We start from the raw sequence: 15,122 nt of genomic DNA, 5'->3' as shown, positions 1-15,122 counted from the left end.
GACATCTTTAAATTGGGTTAAGAATAAATGTAATAAGTGTAGGCTAACTGGACAACAATTTCATATTTGAAAAGAAAAGGCTAGAAAATAATAATGTATAAAAAAATAAAATAAAAAATGACAACCATTAATTATTCTAATAAAAACACATGACAACTGAAAGTGATAAAGTATATACGTATATGCCCACACACTCTTAAAAATGACTAACTAGATTAACAAATGGTGTGCTTTAAATTAGACAAAATACTGAATACGGTTAAATATATAGATATATCTAAATAAAATACAAACGTCATAATCCACCATATATCGTAGAAATGTCTTGTCATGTTGTAGGCAGATTCACTAATCTTTCTTTCTTTGTGTATGAGTAGATCAAACAAATAATTTAGCAACATAAGGCATTTTATTCCTTAAACGTTTTAAGATGAGAAATATTTTCTTTTTCCAGTTTCACAAAAGGACTTACCATTAGCAGACACACACTTGAAGCACAGGGCGAAAAGGAAGATCCACCTGTCAGCAGTCATTGTCAGAATCTCTACAGTGTGGCCAGCAGCGAGGCAGTGGTATATACTGACGCCCCTGAGCATCATGGGACAAAACCACAAGACCATTGCAGTGCATTTGGCAGCTGTGGGAAATTCTCTGCTGTCTTTCACTTTCACTTGAACATGTGAGTGTTTGACACACGTGTCTTTATCAAACTCTGAGATGATCCTGTCAAACACTGAATTCAAGCTGAGCTCAATAAATATGCATCTTTTACACTAATAACAAAAGTACAGTACAAACAACAACAACAAAAACAGTCGACAATGCTGCACCTGAAATGACACCTACAGACCACTTCCTGTTGAAATGTGTTGATGTATCTGGATAAAGGGGACCAGTGTGGTTCTTAAGTTGCATTTTTGCTTTTGGTAGTTCAACATGTCACCCACTATTGGATGGACTGCACTGAAATTTGTTTCAGACGTCCATGTAGCTCAGAGGATGAATCCCAGTGACTCTGGTGCCACCATGTAATTGCCATGGTTTTTTTTTTTTTTAAATAAAGGAATAAATAAGGATATATTATTGTCAGTTAGAATATTCTGCAGTAGCTATATCAAGTTGTTAAAATTACCCTCATCTTTACCAGCTGCAACATTGAGGTGATTTACACATTAATGCATCAATAAGTGTAATCCAATTATATCCAATTAATCCAATTGATGTGATACATCTAATTCTGAAATGGTCCTTTCTTCATAAAGAGTACTTTTCCTTTTTTTTAATTGTTCCATATCTAGGCTTTATTTTGATAGTTACATTTTCAATCTGAGATTTAAGAGAGTATTTCTACACTGTGTCACCACTTTTTTCTTTTTCTTCTTTCTACTTAAGCATGTTATTGTGTATTGTATTGTTATCTGCCATTGTGGGCATGTCTGCATGCTTATATTAGACAATTAGACAATCATTACATTAAAAATTGCACATTAGTGCCATCGGGTCAAGTTAACGTCTTTAAAGCGTCACGGTGAAGGCCTGCCATGATGTCGGTCTATGAACCAAAGACAGCACCGGATGTCGTTACGTGTCCTCACTGCCTTGTTTTATTTTGAAGGTCCCAAACGGATATTATAGTTGTTGACGCCAGCTGGACGAAGACCCCCTCAGGTTGTCTGCAGTGAGCGGCTGTACAGAAACCCTCTGCTGTGGACTCTGTGTGTGTGTGTGTGTGTGTGTGTGCCGCTCATTATGAAATAACACCAAAGGTCCGCAGGCAGCTGCAGGATGGCCGCCAGCTCCTTCAAGGGACGCTTCCTCTCACTATTCGACTACAAAACGGAAAAATACATTGTCGCCAAAAATAAGAAAGTTGGTGTTTTGTACAGACTGATTCAGTTATCCATCTTCGGCTACATCATAGGGTAAGTGGACCACTGTTCTTACAGTCTTATTACCTCATTCTATACGTTATAAATTGCTATTAATAACATCCACTCATTAGATTAATATAGGAGATTAGTATAGAAGTTACATGAATGTAATGGTGGCTGATTACTGACCTTATATCATACCACATGATTCAGTTTCCAGATTTGGCCGTAATGATGATTTGAAGGCTTGATGAAGTGAGTGTGCTGCACGTTTTTAGTCATGAGGGCAAGTGAAGGGACTAGTTATTTACACTAACTGTTGTCACACAAGGTTTTTCCCATGTTCAGTGTTCTCTCTTCAGTGTCATTTATAAAAGAAAAAACACCTCTGGTAACTCTGATTTAGTAAGTTTATACTTATCACCTGTATCACCTTTCTAGAATAGAAGTCACAAAGTGCTAAAAATACAGTCAATAATATATATAAATATATATATATAAATAAAAAAGTGCATATTGTTTGATGATAGTGAAAGCTCAAAAATACAACATACCATTAAATCAAGTCTCTCTGTAAACTTGTATTTACTTCAATGTTTGACACAAATATTGAGAGAATAAAAATGGCACCTTAAATAAGATGCTGTAAACACGTCATATTTTTGGTTTTTTTTTCTCACAGGTGGGTTTTCTTAAGCAAGAAAGGCTACCAGGAGACGGACGAGGCCATCCAGAGTTCTGTCATAACTAAACTGAAAGGGGTCTCTGTGACTAACACCACCGAGTCTGGTCTGCTGGTGTGGGGACCAGAGGACTACGTCATCCCGCCACAGGTGAAAACGTGTGCATCAACATACTGTCATACTGACAATAATATATCCTTATTTATTCCTTTATTTAAAAAAAAAACATGGCAATTACATGGTGGTACCAGAGTCACTGGGATTCATCCTCTGAGCTACATGGACGCCTGAAACAAATTTCAGTGCAGCCCATCCAATAGTGGTTGACATATTGAACTACCAAAGCAAAAATGCAACTTCAGAACCACACTGGTCCCTTTTATCCAGATACATCAACACATTTCAACAGGAAGTGGTCTGTAGGTGTCGTTTCAGGTGCAGCATTGTCTACTGTTTTGTTGGCCAAGTGGGACTGGGTGATAGACACGTACACGCCACCGGATAGGTGAAGAAGTTAACATCCTTCATAAGCATTTGTTGTTTATGTCTGCTTGACTGGATGAACTGAACTGCAGCAGTAATGTGCCTCAGTGCCAGCGTACAGCGAAATGTGAAGAAGTGCCTGATGTGTCAATGTTCGCGCAGCAGGGATGCGCACAGTTATTAAAGGGGCAGTTTGACATTTTGGAAAATGTGCTTGTTTGCCTTCTTGCTGACAGTCAGATGAGAAGACTGACCTCTCTCACGTCTGTACTGTAAATATGGAGCAACAGCCAGCAGCTGTTTAGCTTAGCGAAGCTTAGCATGAAGACAGGAAACAGGTGTATGGTTTGTCAACAGACGAATAAACGGTTAGAGAACAGGCAAAAAAACCTGGATGGGAATCAGCTCAGCAACTTAGATAAGGTAGTTAATGGGTGATGGGAAAGTGGCAGGTGCAGTATGATTACTGAGAAGGGGACAGGTCTGCAGGCAGGAGCAGGTCAGGTGATCATCATCATGGCATGGCGACAATATAAAAAAACTATTTACAGTGTTTTTCTCTGCATTTAGGGTGAAGCTGTTTTGTTTGTTATAACCAATTTCTTCGAGACGCCAAACCAGAAGGTCGGACACTGTCCTGAGGTAAGCATGAATGATATCTTAGCTGTTAAGTTATCGTACAGAAGTCAGAACTGCGAGAGCAAAGATTCGTATATGTGTGAGACGATTTTTTGACACAGCTATACATCTTATTAGGGTCGTTTTTTGAATAGACCTCTGGACTTCTTTGTGGAGCCAGTGGAGTCGCCCCCTGCTGGCCAATATAAAGAGTGCAGATTTGAGGCACTACCGCATTGGCTTCACTTCACATTCAGAAATGGGGGCTTCGATACCTTTTTTTTTTATTCAGCCCATGGCACAAATACAATAATTATTGTACATCTAGAAACACTGGTAGCGTCCGATGAGTTTGGTCTAGTGGTCTATGTGGCCACAGGTGTTACAGAACACGTGAAACGTTCCCAAAAAACTCTTTTCCGCATAAATAGAACGTGATAATGTATCATAAGTATGGATTTATTGGTAATTAAATTGCTTGCTCTTTATAATGTTTTCCGTTTTCAATGTTCAGCAATACTGACAATGCCAAAGTTCCCTCTCATGCTGCTGTTATTTGGCCATATTTTCCCTTATTCTTACAATTGCATCTGTCTAGGAGTTAACTTGATTATGACCGGCGTGCCACATTAACCACATGGAATTTTGAGACAAATACCTCATTTTGTTTATGAGAAGGACACCATTGAGTTTTCTATTTTATGTTTCAGCTAGCTGGACGGCATGACACGTTGTTTAAACACTGTGCTCTCTTTGTGTGAGACTAACTGTTTATTTTAACATTGCTTCATTTACTTTCCACTGTTTGACATCTAATCTTCTGGAAACTACCTCTAGTCAGCCATGGTTCAAAGATTCAGTGGGAGCTGATGAGCTGAGTTTAATGAAAAACATAAATAAACTGAAAACCTCTTAAAAACTAAAACCTCTTAACACTTATATGATATTTTCTCATTTCAGTGTAGAGACAAGCATGTTGTCTCTCATAATAAATGGTTGCTTGAGCTGATCTGCTACCAGTAGCACCAGAAATCTGTGCGCAATTTTTAAAAGTGGCTCATCTCAGTTCTGCTGCAAGACAACTAATGGTGGCACAGCCATCGCAGCCATGAGAACACTCTCTGTGAGTGTGTGTGTGTATAAGGGTGTCACTAATACTGTTCATCATTTCTCTTAGTCATATCTTTAACCACAAATTCCCAGAGGGTTCCTGGTATGTAAACTCAGCCTCTCTTGGTCTCCTGCCACACTGCAGCTGCCAAGAAGAATAGCACACCCATACAAGCACTGCACAGCCATAAAACACTGCTCTTGTATACATTTTGGCACTCTGCGTTCACAGTGCCCCTGCTCCTGAAGGACAGGGGCACTTGAGTGGGAGCCTTTTACTGTCAAGTATCATGTGCCAGCCAGGCACAGTCAGTCAGTTTTTTTTTTAGAATTCCTCATCTGTTATGAAAAGAGCACAGATGTGTGTCCATAAACAGCCCCTAACTAATTTTTACTACTGTCATTTTAAACCATGTTACCATAAACCTCTTAATTTGAAAGTATTTTGGGTACACACAGGGCCCTGCTCTTTCAAATACAGTGTAAGCTGATCTAGTTGCTAGCCATGGTAGCGCATCTATACGTTTTAGCCATATAATATGTGAATGTGAATGGAATTTTGCCCATTTTTCAAAATATTCCACTCGCCAATATACGATATATAAGATGCATGAAAGAACATATCTGCCAGAAAAGGTTTCAAGAGAAAATAGATGAAAACGTATGTGAGATATGTTGTCAAATGTCGAGTCAAAATCAAAATGGTTTCATACTAAGTCACAACGATTCAAAACCAAATAAAAACAAATCAAAATCATCCAGCTACATAAACATGAACTGGAATTAGCTGCAGCTGCGTAGCTCCACTAGACTTTTTCTGCAGGGACGTGCATGAGCATCTCTCTAATGCATATGTGTGTGTGTATATACACTACTCACAAAAAGTTAGGGATATTCGACTTTCAGGTGAAATTTATGGAAAATGTAAAAAGTTAACGCGACAGTGATATTATATCATGGAAGTAGGGCATTTAAGTAGAAGCATGCAATGGTCATTTCTTCATTTTAAACAATTTATTGAAAGAAATCTAACAACAGTGGTAGGTATACCACAACAAAACATTTTCAGTGTCTCAATAAATTGGGATGTGGCCAAAGGACGTCCACTCCTCTCCTTTCTGTGACTCTTCCAGTCTCTGTATCACTGTTACAACCTTCTGATGACACTCTGTGACCCTCTAAGCTCAGTGAAAACTTCCATCTGAGGACTTCCTGTTTGAAGCCTCGCAATGGCGAGGTGCTGCTGATCAATTGTTAGGTGTCGTCTTGGTCTCATGATGTCAGAATGTGAACAGCATGATGAGGAGGACTGTTTAAATACCAATTCTAACTGAAGCAGGAAATGTATTGGTGGATTCATGGATCAAACCTGTTGTGAATTTTGCTGTTAAGCTTCTTGTTAGAGAACAGCAACTTGTGCAAAAAGTACTGAAACACTGAACAGTTGGACATGTGCATTCAAAGGTTTAGAGAAGGTCACATTAAGTTCACCTGGAAAGGTTAGAATGCATTTTAGGTTCATCCTGAAATTTCACCTGAAAGCCGAATATCCCTAACTTTTTGTGAGTAGTGTATATGGATGGATAGATTTAAGCTATTTAATCAGATATGAGGCATTAAAGATGACAGATTATGCTCATTTCCAGGTTCATACTTGTATTTAGAGGTCCTACTTGAATATGGTTAGATTAAAATACTCTAAATCCTGTCTCTGTAAGCCCCCCCTACCTTAAAAGCCCAGTCTGCTCTGATTGAACAGCTCCCTCAAGCCTGAGCAGGAACAGTCCACCAACCTCTGCATCAACTCTGCCCAAGTCCAGCAGACTAACCTGCCAAATAAACAGTAAAACAACATAAAACACGGCAAAACTTACATTTTACTTTGTGTTTGAAGTTTATTCTTATTCTTTTGGAGCTGTGTGTAACAAAAAGCAATTTCCCCCTGGGGATTATTAAAGGAATTCTGATTCTGATTCTGATTCTGATTCTGATTACAGTCCTGATTGTTAAACACACACATCAGTCATCCAAAATAAAGGCTGTCACTTCCTCAGAAGGTGGGAGGATATGAGGACTGTTGTGTGGGATTTTGAAGCCAACAACAGCACACATTGCTGCACACACTGGGTGCTTTGACATCTTATTACCAGAGCGGGCCTTAGCTACATGCCAATGGAGGACAGCGAGTCTCCTTTAAGTCATCTTTTTGACGAACATTCTTGGTCAAAAGAAAGAACCAGTAAGTCAGATTTTTACCATACCCTGACTAAAGCCCGGTTGTTTGCATCTTACAGTGTGACTGCGGTAATGTGTCTTAAAACCACGATGCATCACATTTGCTTCCTAAATCAAGCAGCAACATTTTTTTTTATTTTTTATTGTGGAATGGTGTGTTTGTGACTTGTGAAAAACGGTCTATTATGATTAAATGTTTCTTGGACCTCTTCCCTTCTTCTGTGCCGCTTGTTCTCAGAGCCCCAAAGTGCTGGGTGGCCACTGTCACGATGACCAGGACTGCAAAGAGGGAACAATGGTAGTGGCTGGTAACGGTAAGACACTGACATCACTGACTTTACATTGGCTTTAAGTTGGACAGTTTAATTCTGATATATGATTTGGGAAAACAGAACAACGACATAACATTAGCAAATAATTTTCATTTGAACTGATTATGTATAATCCTTATCTGTGGGAAATTCAAACGTGGTGCTTTATTCCACTCTTTCTTAAGGAATCATGACTGGCCGATGCTTAAAGGAAAATGACAACTCCTCTGGTACATGTGAAATCTACGGCTGGTGTCCCATTGAAAGAAAATTCAAACCACAGTAAGGAGCATCGGAGTCACATTAACACTGTTACTGATTATTCTTTTTTTCTATTTTAATGGGTTTGCTAACCGTCAAGCATGCACGCACGTTCAGGTTTGGAAAACTGTTAAATTGTATGGTGGCAGAAAACAGCTAGTCAAGTCACTTAATCACAATCCTCACTGTTTTTTGTTTTTTTTTTTAAACAGAGAGCCCCTGCTGGCAAACGCTGAAAACTTCACCATCTACATCAAGAATTTTATTCAATTTCCCAAATTCACATTTTCAAAGTAAGTCCTCTTCTCTTGTTTTCAACACTTCATCATCATAACCTCTCCATGTCGTGCTTGGTTAACTGGAAACAGTCGCGTGCAGCGAGCAGTCCACTCTCATATACACTCTACGCTACTGTGCGTTCTCTAACTCCGAGGTCCAACGTCCTCGACACAACCGATAACTCCTATCTGAAGAAGTGCCGATACGATGAGGAGCTCCACCCTTACTGTCCCATCTTTCGCCTGGGAGACATCACCAGACGAGCCGGATACAACTTCCAGGACATCGCCACATTTGTTAGTATTACGCTCTTCAACTGCACTCTGAGTTGGTGAATGTTACAAAATTTTAAACCTTAAACTTTACCTTGAATCAATCTATTTGAAAATCACGGGCATGTCAGGTGAGCTGTAGACAGAATCCACTCCCAGTAGATCATGATTTTACTGGATTATACAGACATCTGTGTCGATTTATCACATGGCCCTTTTTTAATTCTTAGATTTTGTATCATTTACATTCATTCTGTCACTGTGGGTGAGATATACAGATTTTAAATTTAGGATAAAGAAAGCACTGGTACTCAGTATTGGCACTGGGAAAGAAAAAGTAAAAAGTTTTATGTCCCTTTGCACCACAGTACTTTCTCTACATAATTGTTGAATAACTGTATACACACCGCAGACAAAATGGGATACATCGCAGGATAAATAAGTCAAGATAAAAAAGGACAAAGGTATATTAGTTAAGTGAGTTTTCATTTTAATGTTCCTGTATTTACATGTCTCATTATATACACGAGTGAGCATCAATGTGTTTTTGCCCAGTGGCCCTGTAGAACTGTAGTGTGGATATTTATGAGGATTAATTAACAAGGTTTAGAAACAACATGTGATCACATCTGTTCTGCGTTTTCCAGGGTGGCTCCATTGGCATTATGATAGAGTGGGACTGTGACCTGGACAAAGGCTACGCTAACTGCCATCCACAGTACCACTTTACTCGGCTGGACATCAGTGTCTCCAAGAAGACCATCGCAACGGGGTTTAACTTCAGGTGACGACTGCAGACGCTGTCTTGGTCAACGTTGCACACACACACACACATTTTTGCATTCTCATGCCTCCATATTTTCCGTCTTTCTTTTCAAACAGACACACTAGGTATTTTAAAAACGCAGCTGGTGAGACCTATCGATCTCTATTCAAAGTCTACGGTGTCAGATTTAACATCATGGTGCATGGAAAGGTATGGAAAAATGAGTTCTACAGCGCAAACACATGAAATGCTGTCTGCCAAAGCAATTTGATGTTACATGAATATAGTTATCAGTGTGATACCCAGCATAGAACGGGATCAGGATGTATTGTAATCTTGTGTTTCAGTTAACTACAATTCAATAACAATGTTAATTTGACATACAATACAAACTGGAAAAACCCTTTGGGGTTCTATTCACGTAGACTTTTTAATCGGACAGACAAAACCTTAAATTTCAGATGGTTTTTGTGTGTGTGTGTGTTTTTCTATCCACTTTTCTTGTATTTCTGCTGTTATTCATAGGCTGGGATGTTCAGCATCATCCCAACAGCCATCAATGTTGCTTCAGGGCTGGCTTTGTTGGGTGCTGTAAGTACCTTTCATAATTTGTTCAAAACATTTTCTTGTGCTCTTTTTTTTTACTTTTATCTTGCCAGTTGTGACCATCATGTCACTGAATAAAACTTTATTCAACAGGGAGCTTTCTTCTGTGACATGGTCCTCCTCTACTTAATGAAGAAGGGTACCTCCTATCGGGAGAGGAAGTTCGAAGGATCCAGGTACGAAAAGCAAGACGCAACTACAGCTGAAGAGTTTTCTTCGTCTTTTTCTATATATTTAAGCATCACATTACTTAATTATGCCATTTTGTGTGGAAAAGCCACAGTACTGTGAGGACGTAGTACTGTATGTATGTGTCTTTGTTGTTTCAATTTCACTGCATACATGTGCTTATTTTTGGTCAGTCTGTGACTTCATGCAAGCCCTCAATTTTAAATGAATAAAGAGGACACAAAGGGACAAAAGATTGGAATTATGCATCACACAATGCACAATATAGCTGATATAAATTGTTATTAGACAATTAATATGTCTTATGATATTGAAGGAGTTATAAAAAGTAACACATATGCATTCATATGGTGCACATGCTTACATAAAGCTATCAAGTGTTTTCTAAATCTGCTGTGTTTGTTGTGAGGCCCCACCAAAGAAAATTAATATGGTAGCAGTTTTATGGGGATAGAGCTATATTTAGTATATCGAAACAGTATTACCGGAGAAAAAGCTTTCAGCTATAGTTTATAGTTTTATTTAGAATTCTATCAGATTTTAAGCTCTTTTTTTAACATGTTCTTGATGTGATGTGACAGATGGTTTACCTGCAAAAATGTTTTAATTTTCTTACATATTTGCCACAACATTCTGTCTCTGTTCCACAGCAGTAAGAAATCATCTGCAGACAACAGTGTGGAAGACAGAAAGGAGCAGGAGAATCTGACGTCTTAATCTTTGTCTGTAACAATATGATTCAAAAATGACATGTAGCGGTACAGAATAACCTATGCTGAACTGCTGTGGAGGCTTCACCTTAAAAAATGAATTTGGTTGAATTTTACAGTTTTAAGATGCCACCGTATTTTGCCTTTGTAATAACTCTATTTTTATACTATTTAAATTCAGAAATTCCACTGATTTTATACCAGGGTTCACCATAAAATGAGCGTGTTTTAGCAATGTTGTCTGAAATTGATGCTCATGCATGCAGACCCCTTTTACCTGATTTGGTACTGGGTCAGAAAAAATCTGCATTCAAATAATATTTTTTTAAAACTGATTCAAATGAGCATATTTTTAAGGAAGTGCAGACTTGGTTTATGGTCATTCTTGTGTAAAGGTTGTAATTTTGATTGCTGATTGGATAAAAGGATATTTTTGTAAACCACAGCTGCTGCCTCACCTTAAAGTTGAAACAGAAATGTAATCTACTGACCATTACAGGGTTCATTTTGAAGAACACTGTATACTGTAACACTGTGTATGTTTAACTTAAAAATTGTTTAAACCAAATGTCTATACAGCGGCCTCACATGGTGGCTCAGTGTTTATGCCCACATATCACCGGCGTGGTTCTTTGCCCTCTGAGAGAGTCATTCATGTTTGTACATGTAACCTAATCAAATGTGCAAATAAAGATTTTAATAAGAAAAATGATGTGTTGCACAGTGTGTGTCAGGACTTGTTTATCAGAATAGACTGCTGCCATAGCAACCATGGAATCTTCCGGTCTGTTTTAACCCTTTCATGCAGAGGTCACTACAGTGTGCAGCTATTCAAAAGATGTTTTCTTGTATATGCATGAGTTTAGATGGCATAGTTGCACATCAGCCACTACAGTGGATGCTACTGCATCATCTCATACACTGCTACTCAGTGGGAAGCCATTGCAAGTGAAAAAAAAAAAAAAAAGAGTGAAACCAAGATGGTCGACAGACAGCCAGAAACACCAAGTTGCTCATTTTGTTCTGTTCAAACCTTCTATAAAAAGAGACCCCTGCAGGTAAGAAAAATATGGTGACATCAAGTAACATCTAAGGAGTCATGCAATTGCTAAATAAAGTATTGATTATGATTAATCACATGTCCACTGAATTGTACATCATGCATCAGTAGCTATATTTCTACTACTGGACATATATCTTTATAAAATGTGGGTTTTTCACGCCGAAAGATGAATAAAAACACTTAGTAAAAAAAATCCTAACTGAGGTTATCATAACTCATGCATGAAAGGGTTAAAGACATGTTGCACCCAAGGATAAGCAGTACAGACAATGGATGGATGTGTGATGAAGTGTCCAGAGTGGAGCATCTGGGGCTGCTGTTTTAACACAAGGCCGCAGTTTCTTTCCTTTGTTTTGATGCATTTTTAGAAATAGAAAGCCTGATTTTGGGAATTAGTGACATAAACACTTTTTGCTCAGCTCATAGTTGGGCAACTGCTGTCTCTCCATAGCCTACATTTACACACCCGAACCGTCACGCCTGCATTTTCTCCTCTGTTTGCTCTGATTTTTTTTTTGCTAAACACCAGGTAGCCAACCTGGTGTGTCTCTTCACAAGTGACTCTATACAGTTTTGTTTGAGTGTATCGTCCAGTGCATTCAAAAGCATGTTTGGTAAAATGTGATAAAATATGCAAACAGTAAATTCAAACTATTTCTTACAGTCTGCACATGACACTTTTTCCCGTGTTCCATCACTGACAGCAGGTTGAATTGACACATTGTCTTGCACTTCTCCATTGATGCCTACAGATGTCACTAAAGGGCAACTTCTTCTGCTTTGGTCACCCTGAGAAACATTTCACAGCCAGGAGTATGCACTGGATGTTTAAACAGCATATATGAATGTTAATAGTCAGAGTATAACGCGATTCACCCACTTCTTAAGTGACGGTTAGGGAGATACTGTACTGTAATGATATGTGACATACAGGTTAGACAATATTGATTGTCTTCAGTTGTGTCAGTATCATGTGCACTTTATCAAACCTGGCCCTTTCTTGCATTATTGGTGTGATTTCTGACTATTTCTCTATTGTTGTATGATGTGAAGCATATCTATTGCTTCATGTGTGTATTGGCCGTTAATATCTTTTATTCATTATCTTATTGTATGAAGCACTTTGTGTTACATTTTGTTAGAAGAACAGAACTGGAATTAATTTTCTGTACAGCTTCTCTCCTGAACTGTATTCTACCAGCCCACTGTATCAAAGGAGCAAAGTCTCTGGTTACTTTTTAGGCTGTCTAACGGGGACAGGGTGGACCATAGCGCACAGAGTGAGGTCCAGCTTCTCAACAAGTCCTTAGAAATGATACCAAACTCCTGCTGCACTGTAACTTAGCAGCTGTATGAATATAATGCACAGCAGCAGGCCAAGGAAACCAAACAAACTAGTTTCTGTTTCATTGTACTCTGAAATGAAAGTATAGAACAAATAAACAACTGAAGTTAAAAAATAAATCATGGAATCGATTTATAAACCAAAATTTATTCTAAACTTTTGACTCATCAAAGTAGCCACCTTTGGCAGATATAACAGCTGAACACACTCGTGGCGTTCTGGAAATCAAATATTCTTCAGAAAGTTCTTCCCAACTCTGGTGCAGAAGTTCCCATAAATGTGTGGCACATGTAAGTTGTTTTGCTTTCACTCTTCCGTCCAGTTCATCCCAAACCAGCTCGATGGGGTTTAAGTCTGGAGACTGTGTCTGGCCATTCTTTTTTCTTAAGGTAGTTGTGGCATAGCTTGGACTTATGCTTTGGGTCATTATCTTGCTGTAGGATGAACCCCTGACCAACGCATGGCGCTGCAGAATGCTGTGGTAGCCGTTTTGGTTCAGGGTGCCTCTCACTCTGTACAAGTCACTGACCCTGGATCCAGCAAAACAGCCCCAGACCATCACGCTTCCCCCTCCATGTTGGACAGATGATGTCACACACTGAGGAACCATCCTTTCTCCTACTCGACGGCGTACAAAAATCCTGCGTGATGAACTGAAGATTTCAAATTTTGATTCATCAGTCCATAACACCTTCTTCCACTCTTCAGTAGTCCATTGGCGGTGTTTCATGGCCCAGGCAAGCCTCTTATTGTTATTCTGACGTCTTAGCAGTGGCTTTCTTGCTGCAACTCGAGCTGTCAAACCTGCAATTCGAAGTCTTCTCTTCACAGTTGAAACTGAGACTTACTACAACCACTATGAAGCTGTGCTTGAAGCTGTTGTCCTGTGAGCCGCCTATCACGCAAGCTGTTGACTCTCAGAAACTTGTCTTCTGACTCTGTTATGGCTTTTGGTCTGCCAGACCTCTTCCTGTCAGAGTTTCCACCAGTTTCTGAGTGCCTTTTGATGGTGAAGGAAACTGTACTCACTGACACCTTGACTTTGTTTGCAATTTCTCTGCAGGAAAGACCTACATTTTTAAGTGTTATGATGGTCTGTCTCTCTTCCATTGTTAAATGGAAATTTTCCTCGCCATTTTCAAAGCAGCACACTATTTTTTTGCAGTACAATACTGTTCAAATAATGCTCACGAGGGTATGGTACCACAGTGTGTTCCAACACTACTTTTATGCAGACAGAGGGGGTTGTAAGTAATCAAGAAAGGTTGGGACACCTGTAGGAATTGGTAGCACCAACTTTCAAGGCTTGATCAACCTCCATTGCTGCAGAACAGCTTTAAGTTGTTAAGTTCTTGTTCCCTGAAAAGGCCTTTTTGTTTATTTCTGAAATGTACATTAATTTTCAGTTTTGGGTAACCTTACTTTTTTTTAATTAATTAATTTTTTTTTTTTTACTTCTGGCAGTTCACCACTTCCCTTTGTACCATTTCAAGCTATTCATTGGACTGTAACTGCTTGAATTTCAATAAAAAAACTGGAAAAATTGGGGTGTTCTAAAACTTTTGACCGGTAGTGTATGTCTGGATTCACTTTGCCAGAGACACCGGTGTTACAATTTGGTCAATATTATTGCTTGTCTGTGAGTTGGATCCAGATCCAGATTCTTCCTTGTTGTCTGTTCTGGGAAGGATGCTGTCACACTGGTTGAGTGTGTCGGGGAAACATTTGGCCTCGAGTGCTTCCGCAGGGCCAAAGTATGAAACAATACATCTCAGACATATAGCTAATCCCAGAACTTCAGAGGCTATCAATGATAACCCACAGGAGAGTAAAAAATAGCCTTAGCTGATCCTCCTGCACTATGAGCACTTCATCAGGAAAAAAAAAAAAAAAGTATAAAAGAGATTAAATAACTGTTTGTTTGCTTAGGTGTTGTCTTTTCTTCGGGACAATAGAGCTGAAAGGAAAGTAACTTTACCGGAATACTGCGCACAAGGAAGTGCAGAGCTGAATTCTACTTTGGTATGTGGTGTATGTGCCTGTATAAAAGTGGCAGCGAGGGAGGTTTGTCCACATACCATCTGAACCATCACCATGAAGGTCCTGCTTCTTACGCTGCTCTTGCTGCTGTGTAGCACTCAAGGTGGGGGAACTTTGGTTTTTATTCAATTCTTTGCATTATATCTACAAAAAGGAGAGCGAAAACACAGAAAAGTACTTTCATAAGAATCTTTATCTGTAAGGAAACAGTCATGTATTACACCTGTTAAGGAGGAAAAACGTCTCCTGGTAATGAAAAGCTATCCAGTATTCCCACAAT

At 39.0% G+C, this 15,122-nt stretch overlaps 1 protein-coding gene across 2 annotated transcripts; it reads left to right on the top strand.

Annotated features, from left to right (window-relative positions):
- Positions 1-1,767: 1,767 nt before the first annotated feature.
- On the top strand, positions 1,768-11,103 carry LOC139199931 (P2X purinoceptor 5-like). 2 transcript variants are annotated; one of them, XM_070829135.1, is made up of 12 exons: positions 1,768-1,922; positions 2,554-2,704; positions 3,608-3,679; positions 7,239-7,314; positions 7,497-7,593; positions 7,785-7,865; positions 8,006-8,147; positions 8,771-8,907; positions 9,006-9,099; positions 9,415-9,480; positions 9,589-9,671; positions 10,338-11,103. In XM_070829135.1, exons 1-12 carry the CDS (start codon positions 1,786-1,788, stop codon positions 10,399-10,401), a joined length of 1,200 nt encoding a protein of 399 aa, XP_070685236.1. In that variant the 5' UTR covers positions 1,768-1,785; the 3' UTR covers positions 10,402-11,103. The 2 variants fall into 2 exon arrangements, with proteins under 2 accessions (XP_070685236.1, XP_070685235.1); XM_070829134.1 differs by having other exon boundaries at positions 10,335-11,103.
- Positions 11,104-15,122: the final 4,019 nt, after the last annotated feature.

Source organism: Pempheris klunzingeri, chromosome 4, assembly GCF_042242105.1.
Source record: "Pempheris klunzingeri isolate RE-2024b chromosome 4, fPemKlu1.hap1, whole genome shotgun sequence".
NCBI classification, from domain to species: domain Eukaryota; kingdom Metazoa; phylum Chordata; class Actinopteri; order Acropomatiformes; family Pempheridae; genus Pempheris; species Pempheris klunzingeri.
This window is presented reverse-complemented; position numbering and strand designations above follow the sequence as displayed.

What these genes read in the sequence shown, in the direction of transcription:
- LOC139199931 (XM_070829134.1), top strand. Translation starts at nt 1,786, where the DNA reads ATGGCCGCCAGCTCCTTCAAGGGACGCTTCCTCTCACTATTCGACTAC. An exon ending in AATGGTAGTGGCTGGTAACG is followed by an intron (nt 7,315 to 7,496) that starts GTAAGACACTGA and finishes CTCTTTCTTAAG; the next exon opens with GAATCATGACTGGCCGATGC. An exon ending in GAAAGAAAATTCAAACCACA is followed by an intron (nt 7,594 to 7,784) that starts GTAAGGAGCATC and finishes TTTTTTAAACAG; the next exon opens with AGAGCCCCTGCTGGCAAACG.